Here is a 27,469-nt window from a genome sequence, read left to right as displayed (position 1 = left end):
CTTCTGGTCTGTTTTGCCTCCTTTCCTTCCCTGTCCAGGAAGCTGAGGTGGGGCAAATAGCCTTCAGAGCCCCTGTGCCATTTACTGGGCTGCAGGTTGGCGGCACCTGCCTTTGGCTTCAGAGACCGTTGATGTAAGAAGCCTTGACATAAACCCTGTCTGTATTACAGTTTTTGGTCTTGAAAGCATTTTTACTTTTTGCTGTTGACCCATATTTAAAGATCTTTAGATCAAATCCCTTTATGGGCTCGGAACTTTGAAAAATTAGGCTTTCCTGATGCCTGGGTAGATTTGCTCCTCTTAGACACTAAGAGCTCAAAGGGAGCCCTTTTGTACCAGCCTCTTGGCCTTGACTGCCAGGATTGCCTGAGCTAAGAGTTATCCTTAATTACCATGATGTAATTTAAAATTTTTCCTCTTTCTGCCTTTGTGAATTGGTTCTTGTCTTTTTTTCTGCACCAATGTTCTTGATTTCACCAAGCCCATATTTTATATTCTACATAGTCTCATGTTTGTTTTTAAAATTTTTTAAATATTTATTCATTTTTGAAAGACAGAGACAGAGCACTAGCAGGGGAGGGACAGAGGAGAGAGGGAGACACAGAATCTGAAGCAGGCTCCAGGCTCTGAGCGGTCAGCACAGAGCCCGACGTGGGGCCCGAACTCATGAACAAAGAGATCATGACCTGAGTCAAAGTTGGACGCTCAACTGACTGACCCACCCAGGCACCCCTGTTTTTAGAAGTAGTGCTACATAATTAAATATTCAGCAGCTGCATAGGTGGAATCAGCCTAAAGACCAAAAGAAACAACCTGTCCCCTTTAAGCAAGGAGATACTGAAAGCCACAATAGCCAACGGGTGCTTTTGTGTTTGCCATGCTGCTGGACCATGTGCTGTTCCTATAACCTGGTTCTCGGTTCTTGGCAGGTGAATGGCTACGTGGTCAACCTCTTCTGGGCCTTTGACACCCACAAACAAGAGAAGATCACTCTGACCTTCCGGGGGAGCATCTTGTCACACAAAGGTAACCCCTCAGAGCTAGTTCGATACTTCGTGGCGGCAGATCTTATGTGGGGGCCGCCTGGACAGGGGAGCTCTTCCCTCTGGCTGCCACTGTGGGGGGCAGAGGGAAGAGACTGTAAATGACCGTCTCTGGGGGTGTCCACAAGCCCCCTTCTCTAGCTTGTTGGCTCTTATGGAAGTTTGGAGGCTTCAAAGAGGAAAAACTGGAAAGCTAGGCTAACCCTCTCCCGATGAGTTTTTCGCTCCCAAAGGAAGTGCTGAGAGTGAGTTATGCCGCTTTTTTCTGGCGTGGCTCCCTCCTGCTTTGCTAATGCGAGGTCCACAGGGCATGGTGCATGGTTGGTATTCAAGGCACGTTTGTTGAATGAATGAATGGACAAGGAAACTGCACCTACTGTGTGAAGGCATTAACCTAGGCACTCTTTGTAACCTAGGTACTTTATATAACCCCAGTAATAATTCTGTAGGATATGCTCCTTTCATGCCTGAGAACCCAAGGTTCAGAGATAAAGTAATTCCCTCAGAAGCTGGCGCTTCGGAACCTGCACCTTTCTAATTTCTGGGGCTGTGATCTCATTCTCTCAGTGTTGCACCTGTAGGAACTGGCAGGTTCAGAAATAGTAGTCGTCTTGTCCCTTGCCTGAAATATATCAGGGCTGGCTAGATGCGAGCCAAATGCTTTTTTTTTTTTAAGCATTGTCTTTTTTAATCCAAGCAATAATAGCAGTAGCTCTAAGTCCAGTTGTTTTTTTCTGTCTTACAAACAAGGAAATGGACTTCATTTGAGTACAGTTGACCTTGAATAGTCAGGAGTTAGAGGCCATTGACCCAGTTGAAAATCTGCATATCACTTTTTTTTTTAACATTTATTTATTTTTGAGAGAGAGACACACAGAGTGTGAGTGGGGGAGGGACAGAGACAGAGGGAGACACAGAATCCGAAGCAGGCTCCAGGCTCTGAGCTGTCAGCACAGAGCCTGACGCAGGACTCAAACCTACGAACTCTGAGATCATGACCTGAGCTGAAGTCGACCACTTAACTGACTGAGCCACCCAGGCACCCTTGCATATCACTTTGGACTCCCCTAAAACTTTACTAATAGTCTCCTGTTCACCAGGAGTTGTGCCAATAACGTGAACAGTCGACTAATACATATTTTGTACGTGGCATGTGTTATATACTATGTTCTTACAATAGAGTAAGCTAGAAAAAAGTGTTTTTAAGAAAATCATAAGGGGGCACCTGGGTGGCTCAGTTGGTTAAGCATCTGGCTTTGGCTCAGGTCACATGATCTCACGGTTCGTGGGTTTGAGCCCCACGTCGGGCTCTGTGCTGACAGCTCAGAGCCTGGAGTCTGCTTCAGATTCTGTTTCTTCCTCTCTCTCTGACCCTCCCCTGCTGGTGCTGTCTCTCTCTGTCTCTCAAACAGAAATTAAAAAACAAATTAAAAAAAATCATAAGGAAGAGCCAACACACGCTTATAGTATCAGATTATAAAAACCGTGTCAGGTGGGCCCACACAGGTTCAAACCTGTGTTCTAGGTGCAACTGTAATTTTATATCCTGCCCTTTTCACTTAATAGAAAGTTGCAAGAATTTTCTAGTCTCATTAAATAATCTTAGAAACAACTTCTTAAAAAACATTTTTTAAAATGTTTATTCCTGAGAGAGAGAGCGAGAGAGAGAGACAAAATGTGAGCAGGGGAGGGGCAGAGAGAGAAGAGGGAGACACAGAATCCGAAGCAGGCTCCAGGCTCTGAGCTGTCAGCACAGAGCCCGACACGGGGCTTGAATTCATGAACTGTGAGATCATGACCTCAGATGAAGTCGGCCGCTTAACTGACTGAGCCCTCCAGGCGCCCTGGAGACAACTTTTAGTGGATAGTTCCTGGGATGCACAGTATTTAACCATTACCCTGGTTAAATTGTCCCCGGGCAACCAGATTATGCAGTTTCTTCTACTGATGGACATTCATGGTCCACAGATGTTTGATTTGTTCTGATTCTATAGCAAGTCTGCACTGAAGGGCATGAAGACTCTCAAGACTCTTAAATGATTCTCCAGGAATGTTGTACCAATTTATATCCCCAGATGGTCAGCTTTTTATTTAAAAAAAATATTTTATTTTATTTATTTTTTTTTTTGAGAGAGAGAGCACAAGCAGGGGAAGGGCAGAGAGAGAAAGAGGGAGACACAGAATCTGAAGCAGGCTCCAGGCTCTGAGGTGTCCACACAGAGCCGACGCAGGGCTTGAACCCATGAACTGTGAGATCATGACCTGAGCTGAAGTCAGACGCTCAACTGACTGAGCCGCCCAGGCGCCCCTCAGATGGTCAGCTTTAACAAAACCACCCAGTGCCCGTGCAAGTGTGTTATTTGTAGGAGTCATCAGTAAATAATGCTGAGATGAATTCATAAAACAGTGAAGATCCTATAGCATGTGGGTCTCACTTAAATTGAGAGATTACCTTAAAAACAGGGGCTCAGTCAGAACAGCAGTGACTCTTGATCTTGGGGTCATGAGTTCAAGCCCCACATTGGGTAGAAATTTAAAAAGACTTAAACAAAAACAAACAAACAAAAAAAGACTTAAACAGGGTCTTGTATAGCAAGTTACAACTTCTTTTTTTTTTTAATTAAATTTTTTTATTTTAATTCCAGAATCGTTAACATCCAGTGTTCTATTAGTTTCAGATGCACAGCCTAGTGATGCAGCAATTCTGTGCATCACTCAGCGCTCATCATGATGAGGGGGCCCTTTAATCCCTGTCTTCTAGTTCTCCCTGCCCCCCACCTCCCCTCTGGTAATGTCCGTGTGTCCTCTGTAGTTAAGAGTCTATTTCTTGGTTTGTCAAGGCACACATTCTTGACTGACGCCTCCAGCTCCCTCCTGACATCTTCTTGTCCCTGTTTTCAGTTACCAATCTGACTGCTCATACGTCTTACGAGATTTCTGCCTGGGCCAAGACTGATTTAGGGGACAGTCCTCTGGCATTTGAGCATGTCATGACCAAAGGAGTCCGCCCACCTGCTCCTAGCCTCAAAGCCAAGGCCATCAATCAGACTGCAGTGGAATGCACCTGGACTGGCCCCAGGAATGTGGTAAGTCAGCCAGAATGATGGTGACAGAATCAATATGGACTCTCCCCGATGCTAGGCTGTCGGGCAGCCTGAGCGAGGGCTTTCTCTTCTGTCACTGCTTCCTCCTTTCTCATCCAAACACAAGCTGCCCTCCTGGTCAGTTCTGGATTACCTCCTAGAGGCACCTGCCATCCCAGGCCCAGCATCCCTCTCCACACCGTGGCCAGGCAGCGAGAGAAAATGCCATATTCTTTGCTGTGGAGTAGCCCATGAGTTTGAAGAGGGGGCCGTGTTCCTATAATGGCGGACTCCCCTTGGCTCGTGGGTGTGGTGACATGTTAGCAGCACTTACAGGCCCCTCCAACTCCTCCCTATGTGACCCCCATCGTAGGCTGCCTTCTTGGCTGCTCCTCTCACATTTCCTGCCCTCCCCTTCTTTATCCCAGTGTCCCTGCTGCATGTTCTATAGGTCTCTCTCTTTTTTCTTTTGTCATTATATATGTATTTTGATTCACTAAGATCAGATTTGTGCTTCTCTTTTGGATGTGGTTTTTATTTCCCGTACCTCCCCAATGTGCACCTTCTTTCACGTTTAGGTGGGTCCTTCCAAGGGTCTTGGCACATTTGCACCCCCTGCTGCCTCTGCACCTTGGCTTATGCTCTTTCTCCTCCTGGAGTCCTTCTGTCCTTCTGGCCTGCCAGCCAGTCCCACTGGCTTCCACCTGATCTCTTTCCCTTATGAACTCCTGAGAAATTTATAGTCGGTGCCGTTCAGACTGCTGTTTCATTAGATAGCACTTTATTCTCATTGACGTTTTCAGTGTGTTATTTATCTCCCTAACTAGTTTGTAAGCTCCTTGAAGAGAAGGGTTTCTGAGTTCTCCAAATGGAGAAGCCCATAGAACTAAATGTGTAAGCGAGATCTAGGGAGTCCGCACAGTGACTAGTGAGGATGGGAGCCCGTGCCTTATCTTTTGACGGCATGTCCAGTGCACATTTGGAGTAGGACTGAGTGATGGGGAACGGGCCAAGGTTTGCACGTAATCATAAGGTCGGCCTTGAAGAAAGAAGAAGCAGGACACCCCAAGAACCCTTTCTCCTTCTCCCACTTAATCTCATCAGCCCCTTGGGGTCAGTGTTCTCAGTTTACCCGTGAGGACACTAAGGCCCAGAGGGCTGAAGTGACTTGCCAGAATTGAAGCTGGAGGAAACTGTAAACCAGGTTGAGCTCAGATCTGGCTCGTGTGATAGCTTCTGTCCTTTCATTGCTCCAGCGCCGGATTCTGAGGCAGGGACAGAAATGAGACACCCAGAGCCATGCCCAGGACCCCCCTTTCCCTCGAAGTAGACTCTCCTCACTAAGGATCTTTCTTGCTTATATGCCCAGCCAAGGGCATGGCCACCTTGTCACACCCAAGCGTGCTCGCAGAGTAGGGCCCAGTGCACGGCACCCTGGAATCTTCCTTGATCCCAGGGTTTCTAATTACCCGTGGACTCAGAGAAGTAGCCTGTTCTGCAGGTCCTTGCTCGCGGTGGGTCGCAGAGAGCGAGAGGGCCCCTGAGACGACCTGTAGGAAGCTCTCCACTTCTTCCCGGCTTCTCTCATGGTTCATCGTCTCCACCATGGGAACTGCCATTGCTGCTGTCCATCTCGGGAGGCCTCTTGCACCCTGGCCTCCTTGGCTCCTGGAGCCTTCTATCGGCCCCTCGCCAGAGCTGCCCCGTCCCCCAGCAGCCCCTGGACCTCTCTGAGCCTGGAGGCCCCCACCCCTGCCCCATCTTGTGCTTTGAGCACTCTCTTTTTCCTATTCCTGCATCATTTGCCTTGCCTCTGACTCTCTCGAGCCCCCTAATTCTTTCTTTCCTCACCTCCTGCCAGCTTATCTGCTCCTTGGGGTTTCCCATCCCTTTCCCTGTAGGTTTTCCCCTCTCTGCCCGTGACTGCTGAGCAGCTTAGAGAAAATGCACAGCTGTGGGGGCCTGGGAAGGCCCCACCCATGTCCCTGAGCCCTGCCCTCCGGTCCCACCGCCTCTCCAGTCTTGCACAGCCCTCTTCAAGTCTCCGTCTTTCCTGGCCACACAGGCTTTCATACCGCCTGAGAGAAAGCGTCCTCAGCACTTTACTGCCCCTTCCTGCCCTGCTATAAGCCCCCCAGCAGCCCACCCCCATCCCAGTCCCATCAAATCCCCCGTCCCTGCTTTAAACTCCCAGTTTTCCACCCATATCAGCCAGGGTTCAGAATGGCTGCGTATCACAGGGCCGAAAGTGACAGTGGCTTTAACAGTTTAGTTCCCTCCTTGTTCGAGGAAGGTGGAGTTCTTCTGCTGGCCTGGGTTTGTACAGCAGCAGCACGGTGTGATCTGGGACCCAGGCTGCATTTGGCATCCGTCTTCAAGGTCACCTCAAGGTCCGGGAGGTTTGGAGCCACACCATCTTCTATGTTCCAGGCAGGAGAAGGGCTGGAAGAAGGGCTCTTCCCCCTATTTTAATGAGCCGGTGCTCAGTTCTCACATAACATCCCTGCTTGGAGCTCATTGGCCAAGACTTTGTCTCGTGGCCTCCCAGCTTCCGGGGAGGTGGGAAGTGTAGATTTTCTTGCAGGTGGCAATTCTCACCAAGATCCAGGATCCTCTTAAGGAGGAGTGGAAGAGTGGGTGGTTTTGGGCAGCTCCCTGTGTCAGCCCTGCTGCCTTCCCTCCTCTCCTCCCCCCACAAACTCCCTGGCTTCCTCCCCACCCGCACTTCCGCTCAGCTCCCTGCTTTCATCTGTGCTCTTCAGGTAGCCTGCCTGCTGCCCTCTGGGACCCAACCCCCTTTTTCCTGGCTCCTTGTGCAGTCTTTCCCCGCAGCATCCCCTGTTGTGTACGTGCAACTTGTCATTTATAATTGTGTCTCTTTTTCTTCTCTGCTACTCCTTCCTCCAAAAACGAGGAGACAGAGAGCACACGCCGTGTTCCTCTTGGCGGCTGTGGGTGCCATGCGTGCCCCAGTGCACCTTCTCTGTCCATGCTGATGAAATACAGGCTGAATGAATACCTCTCTCTTCTGAGCACCCCTGCGGGGTTCCCGGGGGCACAGATGAGGGATTTCAAGAGACTTGAAGTCCCTGGCCGCCGAGCTGATGTCCTTTCCCATCTGTTTACCAGGTTTACGGCATTTTCTACGCTACGTCCTTCCTTGACCTGTACCGCAATCCGAAGAGCTTGACTACTTCCCTCCATAACAGAACAGTCATCGTCACTAGGGACGAGCAGTATCTGTTTCTGGTAAGCTTCCCATGTCGGGGAGTCCGGAGAACTTTCTGGGTTTTTTTCAAGGATGGCTTAAAGCCTGGGTACCTGGCTCAGACCTGGACCTGGGGAGCTGGTCACGTGACTCTGGGATCCGAGGGTGTGAGGAGAGGGTAGTGTAGAAGCATCCAGTTCCTGCTTGAAAACCAGAATGAATGACCCCTTAGCTGACTGCAACTCCCTTGGCCCGGATGGAGAACTTAGCAAATGGTTCACAGGCGTAGATCCATGCCACTTTTGTCAGATCCCACTTCTAGGAACTCAGCCCGCACATACGCTTCTACGTGTGTGCCAGCATCTGTGGGGAAAGGATTTGGGTACACTATTGCTTGTGATCGCAGAAAAGTTGAAACAACCGGCTGGCGAGACTGGGTAGGAATATTGTGGCTGATCCCTGCAGTGAGATACAGGGCAGCGCTTCAAAGGAAACAGAGCTCTGCGTGGGGGCGGCAGCACCTCTGTGCTACATAATTAAGTGACAGAAGAGCCTAACAATATGTGTAGTATTTTCTTGTGTGTAAAAACAATTGAGAAAAACAGGCTACGTACACACGCACATGCACACAGAAGTGTGTATCTGTAGGCACACACAGGTAGGACACTTCTGGAAGGAAGCACAGAAAACCATTACCAGTGACATTTCTGGGGAAATGGATTAGAGATCTGGGGTAGGTGGGGAGGTATTTTACATGTTATAGCTTCTTTTGCAATGATTGAATCTTTTTTCTTTTATTGTCTTATTGTTTATTGTCCAGTTGGTTTCACCCAGTGCTCATCCCCACAAGTGTCCTCCTCCATCCCCATCACCCCCCTTTCCCTCCCCCTCACCCATCAGCCCTCAGTTTGTTCTCAGTATTTAAGAGCCCCTCATGGTTTGCCTCCCTCCCTCCCTCCAACTATTTTCCCCCTTCCCTTCTCCCATGGTCCTCTGTTAAGTTTCTCCTGTTCCACTTATAAGTGAAAACGTATGATATCTGTCCTTCTCTGCCTGACTTATTTCACTTAGCATGACCCCCTCAGGGTCCATCCATGTTGCTATGAATGGCCAGATTTCATTCTTTCTCATGGCCATGTAGTACTCCATTGTATAGATGAACCATGTCTTCTTGATCCATTCATCAGTTGATGGACATTTAGGCTCCTTCCATGATTTGGCTGTTGTTGAACGTGCTGCTATGAACATTGGGGTACGTGTGCCCCTGTGCATCAGCACTCCTGTATGCAACGATCGAATCTTAATTGTGTACATGTATCACTGTTTTGTTGGGAAATAAATGGCTTAGCACAGACCGCCTGCGTCTTGTTCCAGGTGCGGGTGGTGGTGCCCTACCTAGGGCCGTCCTCTGACTACGTTGTCGTAAGGATGATCCCCGACAACAGACTCCCACCTCGTCACCTGCATGCGGTTCACACCGGCAAAACCTCAGCCGTCATCAAGTGGGAGTCCCCGTATGATTCTCCCGACCAGGACCTGGTGAGCGGGCCGGGCATCTGGCCAGCCGTGTGTGCTCTCGGCATGGCGTGGGAGCAGAGAGGGGGTCCCGGAGTGGGGCAGGAAAGAGGCCTGGTGGCGGAAGCTCAGCAGGGGGGTCTCGCCCCCATTTCTGTCTGGCAGCAGCTGGAGTCCTTGTAGGTGCCCCTTCTTAAGTGCTGCTTCTCCGTGATTTCCGGCTGTCCTATTGGTCTGTCCCTCTTTCTTCTCTGACTTCTCCCCTTCCCCTCTCTGACCCTCTGTAGCAGGGTAGGCAAACAAATGCCTGCAGAGCGGATCTAGGTCATTGCCTGCTTTTGTAAGTGCAGTTTAGTAGGGCTGAACTGTGCCCCTTCAGTACATCTCATCTGTGGCGGTTTTCATGCTGCACGTGGCAGAATTGAATGGTTGTGGTAGAGACCCATTTGGCCTTCACAGCCTGAAAGTATTTTGTATCTGAAGCTTTACAAAGAAGTTTGCTGGCCCCTGGTCTAAAAGAAGAGTCATTAATTCTGGAAAACAGCTTCCATTTTCCTCTGCTCCAAGCTACCCTGTTCCTCATCCCGGGGGTGGGTGGTTTCTTTTTTTTTCTTTTAATTTTTAAAAAATGTTTTATTTATTTAAAAAAATTTTTTTAATGTTTATTTTTGAGAGAGAGAGACAGCGTACAAGTGGGGGAGGGGCAAAAAGAGAGAGGGAGACACAGAATCCAAAGCAGACTCTAGGCTCTGAGCTGTTAGCACAGAGCCAGACACAGGGCTGGAACTCAGGAACTGCAAGATCATGACCTGATCTGAAGTCTTATGGATGCTTCACTGACTGAGCCACTCAGGCACTCCTTATTTACTTTAGAGAAAGAGAGAGAGAGAGAGTGAGTGCACAAGTAGGGGAGGGGCAGAGAGAGAGGGAGACACAGAATCGGAAGCAGGCTCTGGGCTCCGAGCTGTCAGCACGGAGCCTGAAGCAGGGCTCGAACTCATGAACTGTGAGATCATGACCTGAGTCAAAGTCGGACGCTTAACTGACTGGGCGCCCTGGGTGGGTGGTTTTAGGTCCTCGGTTGCTAAGGCTCTCCTTGACTTGCAGCCTCGTCCTGGTGATGGGGTCGCCTGCACCTCCCACATGTCCCTGTGTTTTCCTCTTGCGTTCCTGTGTGTGAGAAGCGATCTGGGGGCGAGAACAAGCAGAGCTTTTTGTCCTCCTCTGAAAACGTCCCGAAACGATCACAGCTGGGGAGAGACACTGAATTCTGAATTTGGATTTTTCTTGCCTGTTCCAACCTCTTGGCTGATGCCACAATAAATGTCACTTTCCCTAGGCTTGTGTTTTGGGTCGGGTTGATTATTCTGGGCACAGTTCTGGGAATGAATACTTGTTCCAGATTTGGACCTGGCCAACCCCAAAGGCTTTCCAAAGCACCTGGGTGGCTCAGTCAGTTGAGCATCTGGCTTCGACTCAGGTCATGATCTCACGGTTCATGGGTTCGAGCCCCACGTCGGGCTCTGTGCTGACAGCTATCTCAGAGCCTGCTTCAGATTCTGTATCTCCCTCTCTCTCTGACCCTCCCCTGTTCACACTGTCTCTTTCTCTCAAAAATAAGTAAAACATTGGGAAAAAAAAAAAACCAGAACAGAGTCAGACTGTGGGCTCAAAACATTGTTGCCATGGGTCAGCCATGATACACTGAGGTGATGTCGTCCACCAACGAATTGCAGAGTAAAAAATGCCAAGTTTTTGATTACCATTAAGGTCTTTTCTTCTTGTTCTAGTTATATGCAATTGCAGTTAAAGATCTAATAAGGAAGAGCGATCGAAGCTACAAAATAAAATCCCGCAACAGTACTGTGGAATACACTCTTAACAAGTTGGAACCTGGAGGAAAATACCATGTCATTGTCCAGCTGGGGAACATGAGCAAAGATTCCAGTATAAAAATCACCACAGGTGAACAGGGCGTGGTACCCACAGGGCTGCCAGGCGGCCTGGGGGTGCAGAACGTCTGTCAGGAGCTGCATGGGCAGGTCCTCCCTTCAGGGGCCACAGCTGGCGGGCCGGGCAGCGTTCCGGTGCCTGGGCTGGGGCTGGCTGTCATTCTCCATACCTTGGGTATCTTGCTCTCTCCTTCACAGACTGAAACCAGAGCGGGAGTCCCGGAAGGCTTTGGGACCACGGTCTGTCCCACCCCTTCCTTTTCTCCCCCACCCAGTTTGTTTTTGGCCATCTGTGGCTCTGAGGGCCATGAACGTAGGTGCTGTCCAAATTCCTTGGCTCAGGGTATTATAACAGCAACAAAAGAGATGCCGCTTAGAGAGTGTCTGCCTGGCACTAGGCTCCACGCATGTGTTTCCCGTCCTCCTTAACCCCGCCTTTCAAGTTAGCATTATTTCCCCTCCCTCCGACGGACCGGAAAGAACAGCAGTTCCAATATACAGCCACTAACTGCCTTCGTGTTGTATCTTTAATTTTCAGTTTCATTATCCGCACCTGATGCCTTAAAAATCATAACAGAAAATGACCATGTTCTCCTGTTTTGGAAAAGTCTAGCTTTGAAGGAAAAGCACTTCAACGAAAGTAGGGTGAGTTCCTTCTTCCTTCGCAAAGACTTCCGGGGTCTAATTGCGATGCAGCTTTAGAGCTGAGCTCGTGGCCAGCCAGCTGCATCGATGTGGGGGAGAGAAGGAATAGGGCAAGGGCGTGAACTTGAGAACAAAAGGGCCGTTTTCAGTGGGCGCGCTAATTACTGGGAGGTTTATACTGCCCATTAAAGAAGAGAGGCCCTGCACTCAGCACCTTTCATTCCTGACCTCATCTTCCCCCCACCCCCTCACCCCCGCAAGACAAGGGGAGTGGCTGGAGCCTCCCTGGGCCTCCTGACAGTCTGAGAGCAGGGCTGTGGCATCAGTGCCTGGGACGCAGTGACTTCTGCATCCTGGCATCGCGATTTCTTTCCCGTGATGTCTGAGGGAGCAGGAGTAGATAGTCTGTTGACAGACCGAAAAGACCGTTTTGGTGTTTTGTCATCGGCAGACCCATGACTGTATTCGCAGCAGGAGGTGGGAGGGAGGAGGAGGGCGAATAGATGTGCCGATCTGCCCCCACAAGGTGGACAGGCTCTTGAGTGGACCGGCTTGTCCCCATTGTCAGCAAAGCATGAGCTGAACAGAGACACAGGATCAATCCATTTCCCTTTCAGGGTACGGCGTCACTCAAGGGCACTGGGGTTATAAAAAGTCACCCTGTAGTACCAGGAACAAAGCTATAAAGTTTGAAAATCCTCACAACTCTCTCAGCTGTGACGTATACATGTTTAAAATATTCAGATATAAAAGGAAGCTTTCAAAGCAGTTCAAAAGAGCAATAGTCTGATTTTAGAAAAGGTACTGGTAACACAGGAAGAACTCCAGCAGCAGTGGGCACATGAAAGAAAAGTATCACGTCACTAGTGATAGGACAGTTTCACATTAAATCGGCTAAGTTTTGGGGAGAAGAATATTACCAGAATGAGCTGTAGTTGGGGAGATCAGCATGCTGGGAGTACGGAGTGGTTCAGCCTTTCCGTAAGGCACTTTGGTAATGTGTCAGAGATAAAACTGTCTGCACCCTTTGACCCAGCAGTTCTTTCAGGATTTTATGATCAGACAACGATGTGCATAAATAATTTATGCACAAGCCTATTCAGAGCACTTTCATGTCTGATAGCAAGAAAGAGGAAACACTTTATTTATTTTTAATTTTTTTTTACATTTATTTATTTTTGAGAGACAGCATGAGCAGGGGAGGGCAGAGAAAGAGAGAGAGAGAGAGAGAGAGAGAGAGGGAGACAGATTCTGAAACAGGTTCCAGACTCGGAGCTATCAGCACAGAGCCTGAGGCAGGGCTGGAACTCACAAACCCCGAGATCGTGACCTGAGCCGAAGTCGGCCGCTTAGCTGACTGAACCACTCAAGCACCCCAAGAGGAAACACTTTAATGTCCAAAAGAAGAGGATGTGTAATAGTTAATTCAATGAATGACTGATGTGTGTACATGTGATTTACATGTTTTTCTTGATACTTTTAGGTATGTTGCAAACGTTGTACAGCAAATGCACATTAGATAGATAGTTTCTAAAGAAGAATGGAGGGACAGGATTCCAAGTTGGTAGGTGGTATTAGGAGGCCCAGTTTGGCAGCCAATTGTCCACCTCATGGGTGGTGGAAGCCCAGCTTTTAGATTGAGGTGGCAGATCACTACTTTGCTCCCAGTGAGGGCTCTGGTGTAAGCACATAGCACATCCTTCTTCTCTCCCCTCCACTTAGAGTTCAGAGAATAGAAAGGTCAATGGGTTGGGGACCAAGAGTCTGTGAGTATGCAGTGGGGCCCAATATGTGGATAGAGCTAAGAGAGGAGGTCTTTTTTTTTGGTGCTGGGGGCGGGGAGTTGGTAGCTTTGACACTGGAATGCTCGGAGATTATCAGAAAAGTCCATTCTGACCCCAGCCCAATGTTGAGGTGCTTTCTAGTGAAGGCCAAGTTGGTCTGGGGCCACCGTCAGCCCGGAGGAGCTGGGGAGTGAGCTGTGGGCTGATGGTGGAGTTCACATGCACCGCTCTCCCTAGAAACGTCCTGACTTTTCCAGCCCCACTGCTGGAGGCCCCCGCGACCTGGGCTTATTATTAATCAATCCCATTACAGCAAACCATTGGTGAATTGTCTGATTCTTTGTTGCCGTTCATATTGCTTGAGATGAGTGGACTCTTGACCAGAACAGAACTCTGAATTTATACCAAAATATTTCTTAAAATGGGCTTTTATTAGAGTTAATACTTTTTACCTCCACTTTGTAGCTCCTAAGTGGGTGTGGTAGTTATCTGAGACACTTGGTGCGGGAAAATTACCATTTTCTGAATCCAGTATCTCAATGGTAATGTAAAAAGATCTAGTAAGAAACCCAAAGTGCTTTCGCGTCTATAAAAGCCTGCAATAAGGAGCTCACGTAAAGTTGGAACCGGTAATAGAGGCTGTCAGATTCCTTATTCAACTTGCCGAACAGTCTCTCGTGTCTTTGTTTTCAGGGCTATGAGGTACACATGTTTGATAGTGCCATGAATATCTCCGCTTACCTTGGGAATACTACTGACAATTTCTTTAAAATTTCCAACCTGAAATTGGGTCATAATTACACTTTCACTGTGCAAGCAAGATGCCTTTTCGGCAGCCAGATCTGTGGGGAGCCTGCTGTCCTGCTGTATGATGAATTGGGGTCTGGTAAGTCCCTCGTGGGGCTGGTTTCCGTCTTCGGTTCGGGGGAAATAGACGAAGGACGTGGCGCGGTCTGACAAAGGTGTGTCTTTCTTAAGCACATTGAAAATATTCCTTCGGTGGAAGAGAAAGTCATTTATGCATCCGTGTAATCACGCGCTGATTTATTTAACACGTACTTCCTGAGCCAGGCATGTTGTGAGGAGCTAGAGTTACCCAGTGACCAAGTTCTGAATTTCTGAATGGAGAGCCCAGTAAAGGGAATATGTTAGCAGTAGGTTTTGTTTATTTACTTATTTATTTTTAATGTTTAATTTTGATCCAGAGAGAGACAGAGCATGAGATGGGGAGGGGCAGAGAGAGAGGGAGACACAGAATCTGAAGCAGGCTCCAGGCTCTGAGCCGTCCGCACAGAGCCCGACGCGGGGCTCGAATCCACGAACATGAGGTCATGACCTGAGCCGAAGTTGGATGTTTAACCGACGGAGCCACCTAGGCGCCCCGCAGTAGGTTTTGTTCAAATAGGAGACTCTGCTCAGGAAACGCTGGGCCAGTAGAGCTTGAGGGCCCCTCAGCGCCTCCAGTACGCTAACGTGCCCTGTGATTCTTCCCGGGCAGTGTCTCCGTCCCGTAGGATAATGGATTGCATAGCCTCTCGCTTCATCTCAGCCGTCAGCGCATATCAGAACCTGAATTTGGCCAGCGTTTTGTCTTACAAACACTCCCCAGTGGCAGAGCTGGGTCGTGCTGAGGGCCAGGGGAGCGGGGGCGGGAGAGGAGCCTTTCGTTTACCCAGAAATTCTGCTCATACCAGAGTAGCCTGGCCAGCATGTCAGCGCACGATTTGCCACCGGTCTTTTTAGTTCCATTTGCTCCCAGCTGGGAGCTCACCAATGCATAAGCCAAAATCCTGCGTTAAGAGTGGTTGTGTGTCCTGTCACGTCATGTGTCCCAGGCACCTCCCTGGAAGAGGAAGACCTTGCAGACTGTGTCCCTTGTGGAGACTCCTAGCAGAGGTTCTGAGAAGGTCTCACAGAAAACAAACAGAAGTCTCGTGAACCTGGTGTTTCTGAACTAGAACCTACTTTTTAAGCAAAACCAATTAGCGACTGTGAAATAGACTTTGGAGGGAAAAAAAAACTTGCCTTTAGAAAACCAAACAGGTCCGGCAGAAAGAACCTCTCTGCGAGGCCTCGGAGCGTCTCTGTCTTGCACCGCAGAAGCACAGGGGGGCAGCTGGGGCCACGCCCATTCCTCTTTCCTCTGCCACATCGGTTCCTCTTAGCTGCTCCAGGCGAGAGCCGTCCCCTAATTTACCCCTTCGGAGGTGGGGTTACACTGGGACATAGGAAGTAAGATTCTGCTACGGCTCTTCCCGGTAGGTCAATGCTGAAAGAATTTGAAGACCTGTTAGGTTAGGCTCCCAAGAAGTGGCTGTTCTCTGGCCCATCTTGTTGAGTACCTTGTTGGGATGAATCCCTAGGTGGCTTCCAAGCCTTCCCTGTGAGCCACAGCGCTGTCCCCCAGCACCTTGCCCCGAACCGGGGGAGCAAGCCTCAAGCCTGACGGCGAAGGTCCACTTTGCTTCCTTAGCTAAAACTGACTCCCAAGTTCCATTTTCCTGTCTCAGGATCACACTTTCCCCAGGAATTAAAAAAAAAAATTGTTTTTAACGTTTATTTATTTTTGAAAGACACAGAGAGACAGAGAATAATGAACAGGGGAGAAGCAGAGAGAGAGAGGGAGCCACAGAATCCAAAGCAGGCTCCAGACTCTGAGCTGTAAGCACAGAGCCTGACGTGGGGCCTGAACCCATGAACCGTGTGATCATGACCTGAGCTAAAGTCAGATGCTTAACTGAGTGAGCCACCCAGGTGCCCCTCCCCAGGGATTTTTTTTAAGACCGGCCCTAACCCAGCAGGGGGATGGCTTTGCCCTCGGGCTCTGTTGGTACAAATCTCTCTGCACATCAGCATGAAGCGAGAATTTGTTTAAGGCAGTGGGAAGTGGGCATCATTGTTAGGTTACAGACACCTGAATGGCTTTGCAGAGTGCATTTTAAAAATGTATATGGAAGGGTATGCGCGCTCTCTCTTTTATTTAAGTAAGCAAAAAACCTCATAAAACTTCATGAGCTGTTAAGTCAGTGTTGCAGTAAAGGGATCTCGTTTGTATCACTCGACGGAGTTTCAGGTAATTGCAGTTCAGAGTGGCTTCGGTGCCAAGTAGGGGGAAATAATTGCAGTCTCGTTAATTAGTGGTCTGATTTCACATCCTCTTATGTAAGGCAAGCAAGTGGTCTTAAGTAATAATGCTAATGAAATCAACGTCGATACCCCAACAAAAGGTCTCCCTTCCAAGAGATGCTCCAAACAAACAACACGGCAGTGATTAGGAATCTAACGTAATTGCCGTATTTGCAAGCACGAGGCCCGTGGTCCTTCCGCTCGTGCAGCAGCAGGCCATGCCAGGCCGACAGTTTGGGTAATCGTTGGCAAGCGCCCCGTTTCTTTCGGGGGGATGGGGTCGTGAGGTACCCGGCCGGCCTGGCTGCCTCTGCAGAGGAGGCTCACATGCGGGCATCTTCACGTCGGCAGGTGCAGACGCATCTGCGGCCCGGGCCGCCAGGTCTCCGGACGTGGCCGCCGTCGTGGTCCCCATCCTGTTCCTGATACTGCTGAGCCTGGCGGTCGGCTTTGCTGTCCTGTACACGAAGCACCGGAGACTGCAGAGCAGCTTCACCGCCTTCGCCAACAGCCACTACAGCTCCCGGCTGGGCTCGGCCATCTTCTCCTCTGGGGATGACCTGGGTAAGTGGGGCGGGGTGCCTGGCTCTTCCCCCTGGCGCAGACCCCCCTCAACTTGGCACTTGAGTGATTCTTCACCAGCCAGTGACCTCATAGCTCAAGGTTAAATCAGTTGGAGCCCTTTGCTTTGGACTTGCTTCCGCCCTAAAATGCTAGCGTTCTCTTCAGGTGGGGCCTGAGACGGCGAGGGGCTGTGTGTGGGTCCCGGGGGGCTGGGGATAGATAGGCCCTGGGCAGGTATCCACAGATTGTCAGGAATTTCCAACCCCTCTTGTCCTTCACGGCATCTTTGAAGAGCCCAATCAAGATAAGAAGTCACGCCTTCCCAACTGACTTCTGTCCAAAGAAGCCTTTTCCATGTGGCTGTGTCTCTTTCCGATGGCTAGGGACACCTCACTAGTCCTTCTGCTCTTTTGTATCCATAACACGATATAGAAAAAAGAAGTAAGTCCCACTTTTACAATGTCCGCATGCTCTAACTATGAAATGCTAGTAGAAGTAGTAGACCACTTAATGTAGTAAGTCAGGTGTGTTCTGGGCTCTTCCCCAAACTCAGACTGTGGACTGTGATTTTTCATACCTATCTTTCCCCCTGTAAACCAGTTATGATATTTTTGTTTGTTCGTTTATAAAGGTAATTGTATATTCCCCAATCACTGATCATTTGAGGTTAGCTTTGCTCCCTCCTCGGTTTCCTGTCTTGCTTAGTACAAGTATTTGGTCTGCTTTGCATGAACGGGGTGGGTTCTTTGCTTCTGTTATTGGGAGCAAAAGGAGTTAATGGTACCACACAGTGATCACGGAATGTGGATCGCAACTTAAGTTGTACAGGATAGTACTGGGGGCATCCATTAGTCTGGGAAACTCCCCTCAAGTAGCTTCAACCCCTCTGAGATCCTTTTTCTCGGAGCAGTGAGGGTTCAGAGGAGAGAACGGACAAAGAAGTTCACTGTGTTATTGTAGGGTGTGGATACCTCAAATTAGGGAAGTTACCTCACCAATTGACTTTTGGGTAGGTACTAAGATTCTCCTCCCTGAAAGTAATGTACTTTCTTTACTTGGTTAAGTTCAAGCTACCACTAAAATAAGCTTGGTCACTGTGGATGGGGGGAAGGCAACCCAGGAGCATCAGGGGGCAGCTGAGTCGGGTTTTGGCTTTGACCACTGTGCCTGGAGGGCTGTGGTCCCCATGTTCCAGGCTGGGGGCTGGCGATGGTGTTGGGGCAGCTGGGGCGGAGGGGCGGGTGCTGGGGTTGGGCGCAAGTGCTCCGGGGCTCACCAAGGACCAACTCGGTTTTGCCTTTAGGGGAAGACGACGAAGATGCTCCTATGATAACTGGATTTTCAGACGACGTCCCCATGGTGATAGCCTGAAAGAGCTTTTTCTCACTAGAAACCAAATGGTGTAAATATTTTATTTGATAAAGATAGTCGATGGTTTATTTTAAAAAGATGCACTTTGAGTTGCAATATGTTATTTTTATATGGGCCAAAAACAAAAACAAAAAAAGAGGAAAGAAAGGAATGGAACAACTTTGTAGTAATCAACTGTGAACTTCAAACCGGGTTGACTTTAGTAACCAAATTGCTTACTTTCATATTAATGTAGTCTTACAGGGCTATGCTTGCTGGGCATGCTGTTAAGTCTGTGAGATCATTTTGATTCCATAAACCGGCCATTCTTTTTATTTTTCTAAGACACAGAAATGTATTTAATAAAAACTTCAAGAGGGTGACGGGTGGGGTCCTCCTCGAACATGTGCTCAAATTTTAAACTTTGTTCAGATTTAGTTTACATGAAAGTGTGTGTATTATAGGGGTGGGTTCTTTTCTGTTATTTTGTTAATTTATTGGGACTCCGTATAAGGCAAGGCTTTAGCGGTCATCTGACGACACTGCACAGTAGGGACCCCTCGGTCCTACGGGCGAGGGGTGGGGAACAGCAGCCGGTTTGCCGCCATTCTGGAAACAATCCGTTTTTAGTCACTTGTGTGTCACATGATGGGATTTGGCAGGAGAGCGCACTGAGTCACTCCTGGGTTCCAGTCATGCAGACAGCGGTCTCTTCTCGCACATTAACTGGGGGCACCTCACTGCACGCGCCCCGGGACACGGGGCGGCCTGCACCGCCACAAAATGGTAACATCGCTTCATTGCACACCGGTGTCATGGTCCTTGCAAAAATTACTCGGGTCATGGGAGAGTCCCAAGGTCTGTGTCACGATAGATACACTGGCAGATAGAGCACCTGCTTTGTGCTTTTTGGCTTTTTGTTTACGCTTAACCACTGAAGAATCTCGAATGTAAAAGTTTGTGTTTATGTTGAGGTGGCCGCTTACTGTCTTTAAAAATCTACACTGATATATGCAGTCATTTTGAATTGGGTCAGTGCCTTCTCTCTCTCTCTCTCTTTTTTTTTTTTCTCCTTTCCTTCCACCTCCTTGCCCCGTACCCCTGCCCAGTTTAAAGAGTGCTGTCTGCTCTTACAGAGACACAAGAGATCCACGAATCGGATGCTGTTCTATCCTGTTTGCAGCTGGAACAACACTGGAGTTTATTCTCTCTGTGAAACAAGCGGACCTTGCTTGCTTGCTTGCTTGCTTCTGCCTTTAAATGCCACTCTAGTATTCAGTTCATGGCCACTTGATAGGTACGTGTTATCCACTGTGGACTGATGCCCGACATTTAGACCTGGCATCGTCGACACCAATGTCTGGTGTTGCCGTGACTCCTACTGTATGGACCTCGCTCCAGAACTGCTCAGCCGAGAAGCAGCGAGCCCTGGGGATAGTCCAAAGTCATGTTTCTGAATGTGTGTCCTTGATATGCAAGCTTTGTAAAAACCCCGTCCCCTCTGAGATGCTTCCCATCACCCTCTCACAAGTATTTGCTTTCTTTTAACCAAAAGTATCACTCTTGGGTGATGCGATAGTTTTGTTCTAGCTAGCAATTGGAGAACAAAGAGCCAATTCCATTTTTTAGTTTAAAATTGTTTAATTTATACATGTATATATTTCCAGAGAGGAGTGTTTTAAGCTGTAGACACGCAGTATGCTCATGTGGGTAAGGCTCCATTTTATTTTAGCAAATGGTGGTCGTGACGAACCTCCTTCCACATTTTTCCCCGTCTTTCTTTTTTTGTTACCTTTTTAAAGAATGGAATTTCTTTGGCTTTATCTTGTGTTATCTTGGGGTTTTGTTCAAAACTCCAAGCCCTCCCAGCCCACCTGCTCCCCTTTCGAGAAGCTCTTTACGTAGCTAAAAGATGAGGAGTCCGGTGGAAACAAGTCATTTAACTGAACCACTAGAAAGTATATTTTCTTCTTCTCTTTTTTTGGCCAACTTTTTGGCGGCATTTGTAAGAGCGGATCTGAACGGCTCTGAGACTTTATTTTCAGTCTTTCTGTAGGCAAACTTTGTTTACAGAGCCTGTGTCTCCACTTGGCAACTTGAGATATTTCTGAGCATTCAGTTCTTGTTCCCAGTGCCTCCCAGTGCTTCGTGCACAGTACTGTATAGACTGGCCATCACCCCTCTCCTCGGAAAATGCCACTGTGCTGTTTGAGAAAAAGCAGCCTTTTAGGGCTAGAGTATTTTATATAAACAGAAGAGCTAAGTTTCTGAAGACTAAGCCAGGTAGATGCAGCTATGTGCAAATTGTATATTTTTATGGACTTCTGAAGCACCCAGTCTTCCCTCCCTCTGCGGAGTCTCGTGGGGTTTTGGTGGATGTATGCTGTCTGCAAGAGTCCCAAGGTTGGAGTGACCACAGGAAGTGAGAACGGAAACTGTGTGCAGCCTTTGAACGTGACCTGATAACTGTCTTCACTGTGACCAGTTAGAGCCCCTGGTTGGTTGTGCAAAAGGGGCTTTGGACCTCGTTGACGATGCCACCTCAAAACAGTTCACAGTGCACAGGGGAAAAGTTCAATTCTCTCCCAGCGCACATTAGACTGTCAGCAGCCCACATCCACGTGGACCGCCATGGACCACTAATGGACCCCTAAAATTTGCCAGGCAGGGGCTACAGTGTACAGAGTTTTCTCTGGAAGCTGGTTTTGCCCCTATGTGTATTGAATGCCTCTCGAACCTTCTGAGACACGGGTCCCTGCGGATGAAATGACAAAGAGTAGAATTCTGCAGAGGAGTCGGGAGAAGCCGTGTCTATGCAGACGTTTCCGGACAGGTGAGAAGTTCCAGTAACTGCTGGTGGCCCTGGCATACCGGGTACGAGGTTATGATGCTGGGTAACAGGTTGACACTTTGGACTTCGGTTCCTGGGGTTCCATTCTGGTAGGATCTCTAGGGATACTTGGGTGAGACAGGTGTGGGACACAGAGCTGCATGCACTCTCCTGCCCATCCTCCTGGCCATGCTTCAGCCCTTTAAGGAATGTAGCCCTTCTCACATAGCAGCCGTCTGGGGGGAGCCGGGGAGAGCAATGGTATGGTGAGGCTCTTACAGACAAGCACCCACTTCCCCTGGGAGAATCCCACCTTCGAACATCCACCCAGCGGACACTCCATCTTGTCAGATGATAGTCCCAGTATTTCCTTAAGAGCAGACACCTCATCTTGGTAGGTTCAGGTGGTCACTTTCCTACCAAGGGGGTCATGGTGAATCCCCGAGAAGATCTTTCTCTTCCTTTGACAGAGTTGGGAGACCCCCTCGCTCAAGGGGTCCGGGAGATAAGTCAACCAAGTACCATCTCCATATTGATTTTCAGAATTGACCCTCAAGCCCTGTGCAGAATCTTCCCTTCGTTGGGGTTGTATCTTGACATTCCTAGTGTGTTATTTTTATTAACTGGGGTGCGTGCTGCCTGCCTTTCAGGTACAACTTTTGTGTAATAAAAGCCAGTGCATTAAGTTTATATAGACTACTTTCTATGCAAGACAGATACGGAATAGCTAGCAAGAGGTGTGTGTAGTCGGTTACATGGACAGTGAGCACATCCTCAGAATGGGAACCACCATTGAACGTGGGTCGAGGGAGGATGGGTTGTGTGTGTGTGTTTCTGCTCACTGATTCTGAGCAGCCATTTTAGGAATTAAGTCCTCAGAGCCAAGAACCCAAGAACGGTATTCGCTTCATGTATAATCACGCAAATGGAATAAGCCTGCGTGCTGAAGGAACATTATTCTCAGGCAGTCCGTGTCATTTCTTCTTCAAAGACTCTTGTGACGAATTGTTAGAAACTTTAGGCAAATTTGGAAGTATTGGCAGCAAAATAAAGGCCGCCTCTGCTCTTATTTAAAGCGAAACACTGTATACTTGTTTCTCTCCAGAGTGAAATTAGGCATTTATGATTTCGATTGCCTTGATACGTTTCCAAATCACCAATTTATGCTGAAGATTTTCTTATATTGTTGCACAGTTTTACGATAATTTTTGTCTCAATGTCAACTTTTTTCACTGAATAAAAATTTAACTGGGTCAAAGAGACACCTATATGAAAACCCACTCTCTATGTGTGTCTTGAGTCGTTCTTTTGAGTGCAATAAAGATGGTCTGTACAGTGTCCAAACGCCTTTTGATTTGCCGAGTTGAGAAGGATGTGAATTTCATAGATGAGAGAACACTAAGGCCAGGAGTAATTTCGGTATGACCGAGGTGGTCTCACGTGGTGGATTCTTGAAGAACATGATGCCTTAGTGTTGGCCGAGGAGGGGGGAGATGTCAAAGCAGCTGTTTTTGCAGTAAATAGAATTATTCCTCAGGGGCAGCGGCTCCCTTAAAGCTGTCACTGCACTTGCTGAGATGCCATGGGCTAAGAAGGCAGTTTTCAAGTCTTAAGAAAGCACAGCAGTGGGATGGGTTGTGTGTCCAAGAGTGCTTTGAGGAAGTTCCCGGGACAGTGGGGTGATGTGAAGGATGCTGCCCGCCCCTCTGATGGGCAAACGAATGGCAGGTGGATGGACCCATCAGTCAGGACTGGAGAATGTGGAGCGAGAGAGGAGGCGAGGCAGATGTTTCTAATTCAACAGATCTGCTAGTTTGCTGCTTTTGTTTAAATATTGAGCCAAAATAGAACCCTGAACAATTATGCTTCTGTTTTGTAGAAGAGGAAGAAGAGGCTTGGAGAGGTGAAGTAACTGGCTTACAGGAAACCAGAGCATGAATGGCAAAACCAGCCTCAGCGCCAGGAATTTCTGACCCTACACACTGCCTCCCGCCCTGTTGCCATTCAGTGTCAGAGCACGATCTAACACACCCAGAGGAATCCCAGGGGGGAGTTTACCTGGTCATGACCTAGCCCTTGGGTGTCCAGGTTTAGATAATTTGTCAGCATGTTAGTGAGTTCATCTCTTGCGGGCAGATGCACTTTAGTCAAGCTCCTGAGACGGATCGACAACAAAATGAGGCCCATTGATCAGCTCATCGCGGGAAACAGCCCTATCACTTAGAATGCCAGCATGGCTGGTGCATTCTCCCCCTAGGGCCATCTAGCCAGGAAGCCAGACACAACTAGAAGGTTGCTTAGTGACGTGGACTCAGGAGAAAGGAAATGGGAGGGATCCAGGAGAGGATCGTGGTTGCCCAATAAATATTGAATGAACAAGCAAATGATTGACACACCCCTAGGAGAGTAATGTACTCTGTATGAACTTACTTAGTATTTGGAACCTTTGGCTTGCAACTCTTTGTATCCATTTCTAAAGAAAGTCTTGCCAGTGGGGTCTTGATTCTTATGTCCCTTCGTCAGAGTTTCCCTCTGGCAAGGCTCGGGCACTGCCCATATCTGCCACTGGCTCCTCTTTTTTTTGGGTTTTGTGGCTGAGCACACTCCCTGCCCCCCTCACTAAAACATCATATAGCTAATGATAATGAATGCAGACGGTTACAATAAAATCATCCTGGCCTGGTGGCCATTGCATCTGTAAAAGTATTCTGCCTATTATGTGTTGGTTTTAAAGTTTAACTCTGGGAGGGCCGTTGTTTTGGAGTCCGAGGGGCCACCTCAGCATAGCCCCCCCCCCCCGATTCCGACTTTGTCTGCCAGCTATGTCTCGTTCCCCAGTTACCAGCAAATTGAAAATGGAAAGACGCTGCTAAAGGCAGATAGCCTGACTATAAAAGAAAAACTAAGAAAGAGCCTTACAGTTAGACTACCTAAAATCTCTGCTGAGGAACTCCTGACAACTTGAGGCCATTTGCCCAAAAGTCTTATGGACTCACCCCTTTGGGACAGTCCTATATGTACATGAATTTCATGTACATGTAGCTAGTATAGCTACTAGCTCACTGGATTCTCATTCTAATAACGCCCTTCCACTGAGCCCCTGCGCTTTGCAGCCACTGCGCTAAACCCCAGAAACAGCTTTTTGCAATTTTAAAAGTGATCCTGTGATTTAGATACGAATCTTTGTTTTAAAAGAGGAGTTGAATTAGTCTTGAGAGGGGAAGTAGCTTCAACATCCCCTATGTAGTAAGTGGCGACAGTCAAGATTTGAGTCTCGATTTCTTACATTCTTAAATTTGTTTTCTTATTCACATGTTACTTTACCCTTTTGGTTTCAATATTAGAGGTCTAGAATAGTAATAGTATGTGGTTAGGGAATTTAAGGGCACAGATACTGCACTTTTAAAGGATTTCCCCAGAAAGCTTACGAATGACATTTGGCAACATGGAGAGAGAGTCTTAAATTTCTTTGCAAAATCATGTACGTGGAATACAATATTCCCTAAGATGCTAGATCAATGAAACCTTTTTTTTTTAATTGGAAAATTTTTTTTGTAAAGAATCCAACACTTAGGAGCACAGAATTCTTTGCCTTTGTGACAACCCAGTTAGATTTTTATCAAAACCCCATGCAGAAGAGAATGTTTAACGTACTTCTGATTCACTGTTATTAGGGACACGGCGGGGCACCCCACTGTGACATGTTGCGGGGAGGGGGGGGGTGATAATCGGGCTGCCACCAGGCCGCTGTGGTCCCAGCAAAAGGAAGTAGCTGCTATTCCTTTCATCCAGCGCTAACTGGCTTTGATGCCAGGGCCCCATTAATTTTTTTTTTTTTTAAGATTCTGTGGAGGGTAATTGGAGCCTGCAATAATTTACAGAAGAACAATGATGTTAACGCTTTTAAAAATGCTAATGTTACCATTGTTAAAACTGCAACCTTATTTAATGCCAAAATGACAACTGGTAATGTTTGGGAATATTTGTATGAAAACAGTGACATTTCATACTTAAAACTTGGCATCAGCAAACTTTGGGGGAGGAAAAAAAGGCTGGGATTTAAATGTAAATCAGCCTTTTATGAAACTTGCCCATTGGTTGCAGGCCAGTCGGTAAAGCCCTCGGCATTCATTGAATGAAGAGATCTCATAATTAAAATTTGTTTTTCAGTCTCGCACTAGCAGAAGCAGAACTATTACCCAGGGATTGAATGGTCTGGGTGCGTGTGCATGTGGGTGTTATGGAATTCTTCTTAGGCAGGAGATGACCGTGCAGGAGCAGTAAGCTCTTGACGTCATATGCACACCTTACTCTGAACCCCAAAGAGCTTTATTGCTCCCAAGAATTATCACTACGTCAGACGAGGAAATGGCATCTCAGTGTCTGCACATGGCAGTGATTCAGGGGAATGCACTGGCGATCCTGAATGCAGTGGTCCCAAAGGTGCTTCTATACACTGTAGTCACAGCGGGGACTTGGCAATGAATGTTAGTAGCAAATTCGGAATTGCTCTCTGGTAAGCATTGTTCTGGGGGGTCCTTATACATTAACTCACTCAAACCTCACATCAACCCTGTAAGGCGGATATTATTATTCTCATGTTCTAGATAAGGAAATGAAGACACAGAAAGATGGCGTTTGCCCAAGTTCACAACAGCTAGTAAGGGGCAGAACTGGGATTTGAACCCGAGTAGCCTGGCTCCATATTCTGTGGTTTTACTTACTTCGCACTGCCACTCCACGTGACCCTGTGATAGCCCAGTTAGGATGTACTGATTTGGATTTATTTTTAACCAGCTAGTTTATGTTTTTCAAGAACACTCTGTTTGGAGATTATACTTTTTTTAATGTTTATTTTTTATTTTTTTAGTGTTTATTTTTGAGAGAAAGAGAGACAGAGTGCAAGCGGGGAGAGGCAGAGAGAGAAGGAGACACAGAATCCAAAGCAGGCTCCAGGCCCTGAGCTGTCAGCACAGAGCCTGACCCAGGGCTTGAACTCACTGACTGCGAGAACATGACCTGAGCCGAAGTTGGATGCCTAACTGATTGAGCCACCCTGGTGCCCCTAATGTTTATTTTTGAGAGAGTGTGAGCAGGGGAGGGGCAGAGAGAGAGGAAGACACAGAATCCGAAGCAGACTCAAGGCTCTGAGCTGTCAGCACAGAGCCCGACGCGGGGCTCCAACTCACTAACCACAAGGTCATGACCTGAGCTGAAGTCAGATGCTTAACCGACTGAGCCACCCAGGTGCCCCTCTATTTGGGGATTATAAAAGGAATCTCTACCCACTATTAAAACTGGGAGAAAATAAAAGTCCTGAGAAGAAAATGAGATTTTCCAGTAAGTCCAGCAATAACCACTGTTAGCATTTGGTGTGTGTCCTTTTATCACTTGATAAATGAGCAATTGCATCTGGTTACAATTCTGTTGTCATGAATGTGACCAAGTTTATGTAAGGGAGTTTACCTGACTGCTGCTACGTCTGTTATGTTCTGCTTTGAACCACAAAGGTGAAAGTGAATTCGGATCTCAGAAGCAGCGTGATAGCCTTTTCCCCTTTGTCCCTTTAGAATAGTCAGTGTTTTCTAAAACTATTTTTAAAAAAGTTATTTATTTTGAGAGAGAGAAAGAGCAGGGGAGGGGCAGAGAGAGAGAGAGAGAGAGAGAGAGGGAGAGAGAGAGAGAATCCCAAGCAGGCTCTGCACTGTCAACGCAGAGCCTGATGCAGGACTTGATCCCACCAACCATGAGATCATGGCCTGAGCCAAGAACAAGAGTCAGACGCTTAACCGACTGAGCCACCCAGGTACCCCATCCCTATAACCAGTTTTGATATAGACTTACTCCGAGGAAATGTGGAACCAGAGAATTGTCACTTCTTGATCTCCAAACTAAGGTTTCCCCCACTGTTTAGCTTCTGAACATGGGAAACAGCCATCCATGCCTCCCGCCAAAGAAAATAGCATGAACCGACGCAAGAGAGCATAAGACAGATGCGGAAGCAGAAGATGGTTTGCAAACACGGTTGTCACACTAAGCGTGTTTGGTACAGAACGATCTGGCTAGCCATGAGGGATGTGTCTGGATTCTAAGAAAGAGAAGGGAGTGGTCTAAAGATTGCTGGAGCCTAGAGTTTTGCCCGTGTCTGCGTGACCAGTGCAGGGAAGGAAAAGAGTGAATTGGGAAGAGCCCTGGAGGTATTTAGTGTTGGATAGTGAACTTTTTCTCCACTTCAACCGGAAAGGGAGGGGGTTAAATGGCCAGACGGTTGTTCTAAGTGTTAAACTGCAGCCTACAGACACAGCAGAGCTAGCCGGTAAAAAACAAGGTGGATTGTTTGTGAATAGAGGCAAATGTCCCCTGTTGGGA

General features: G+C 47.9%; 1 protein-coding gene across 1 annotated transcript in view; it reads left to right on the top strand.

Annotated features, from left to right (window-relative positions):
- SORL1 (sortilin related receptor 1) overlaps window positions 1–22,380 on the top strand; it is a gene marked incomplete at its 5' end in the record, with an annotated part of 168,464 nt that extends 146,084 nt beyond the window's left edge. Inside the window, 9 exons of the mRNA XM_029915675.1 lie at window positions 930–1,026; window positions 3,945–4,129; window positions 7,256–7,375; window positions 8,709–8,873; window positions 10,640–10,814; window positions 11,340–11,446; window positions 13,924–14,116; window positions 16,708–16,920; window positions 18,224–22,380. Coding sequence (XP_029771535.1) covers window positions 930–1,026; window positions 3,945–4,129; window positions 7,256–7,375; window positions 8,709–8,873; window positions 10,640–10,814; window positions 11,340–11,446; window positions 13,924–14,116; window positions 16,708–16,920; window positions 18,224–18,291 — 1,323 coding nt within the window. The remainder of the gene's footprint in view (window positions 1–929; window positions 1,027–3,944; window positions 4,130–7,255; window positions 7,376–8,708; window positions 8,874–10,639; window positions 10,815–11,339; window positions 11,447–13,923; window positions 14,117–16,707; window positions 16,921–18,223) is intronic.
- Window positions 22,381–27,469: the final 5,089 nt, after the last annotated feature.

The sequence above is a fragment of the Suricata suricatta genome, chromosome 11 (assembly GCF_006229205.1).
Source record: "Suricata suricatta isolate VVHF042 chromosome 11, meerkat_22Aug2017_6uvM2_HiC, whole genome shotgun sequence".
NCBI classification, from domain to species: Eukaryota; Metazoa; Chordata; class Mammalia; order Carnivora; family Herpestidae; genus Suricata; species Suricata suricatta.
The sequence above is the reverse complement of the archived record's forward strand: the minus strand, read 5'-3'. Positions and strand labels throughout refer to the sequence as shown.